An 867-nucleotide genomic window follows, 5' to 3' on the forward strand; every position below is an offset into this window, starting at 1 on the left:
GGCGACCACAGCCTCTTCCCCGCCTCCCTCCTGCTTATCTGCGCGTGTCCTCAGTGCCCGCAGGGACACGTGGGACACCATCACCCTGAGATGCGGCCAGGAGAGCAGCGTGCGGGCACCCCCAGGCAAGACGACGCATCTTTAATGCTCCAAAGGGCTTGGCAAGAGGAGACGTGGCGAAGCGCGGAGGGGATCCAGCGCAGGCAGAGCTGTGGTGAGTCCGCAGCGCGATCCTGCGTCATTCCCACACCTCTTCCCTGCTCAGCGAGTCAAGGGCACGGGCAGGGGACGGGGAAGCGTCCGACCCCATCAGGCACAAAGACGGATGTAGGATTCTGGTGAGAAGAGCCAGAAGTATGGGAAAACCTTCTCGGTGAAGGAGGCCTTGAACTGCAAGAGCTGCACCATGTTCTCCGCGTTGCAGAAGGTCACTTTGCCTGCTTCGTAGTCCAGGTGGACCCTGATTCTCCGGGGCTTTTCCTTCACCTCCAGCGGGGTGGGGGGCATGTGGAGCGCCGTGTACTGGTGATTCCAGTCCAGCCGCAGGGCCCAGATCTTGGACAAGGCCTGCAGCGAGTCCTTCCTCTGCACTGACTCCACAGCCACCCCCACAGCCCAGCTGTCCCCGTCCCCCACCTCCACCTCCCAGTGATGCCTCCCAGCCGTGAAGCCCTGGGAGCCCAGGACGCTGGTGCTGCCCGTCCACCTCTTGGGGTTGTCGGGGAGGTCTTGCTGCCCGTCTCCCAGCCGCAGAGTTCTGAGGTCCTCCGAGAGGCTCAGGTATGGGCTCGCTGTCTCCGGGTCCAGCGTCACCTTCACTAACGTACGACAGAGAGAACCATCAGGCAGAGGAGCGGATGAGGAACA

General features: G+C 63.0%; 1 protein-coding gene across 1 annotated transcript in view; it reads right to left on the reverse strand.

Annotated features, from left to right (window-relative positions):
- Positions 1–309: 309 nt before the first annotated feature.
- LOC104495689 (tripartite motif-containing protein 15-like) overlaps positions 310–867 on the reverse strand; it is a gene marked incomplete at its 5' end in the record, with an annotated part of 2,159 nt that continues 1,601 nt past the window's right edge. Inside the window, one exon of the mRNA XM_010138687.1 lies at positions 310–818. Within this exon, the coding sequence (XP_010136989.1) occupies positions 310–818 (509 nt within the window). The remainder of the gene's footprint in view (positions 819–867) is intronic.

This window comes from Buceros rhinoceros, unplaced genomic scaffold (assembly GCF_000710305.1).
Source record: "Buceros rhinoceros silvestris isolate BGI_N320 unplaced genomic scaffold, ASM71030v1 scaffold40826, whole genome shotgun sequence".
NCBI classification, from domain to species: Eukaryota; Metazoa; Chordata; class Aves; order Bucerotiformes; family Bucerotidae; genus Buceros; species Buceros rhinoceros.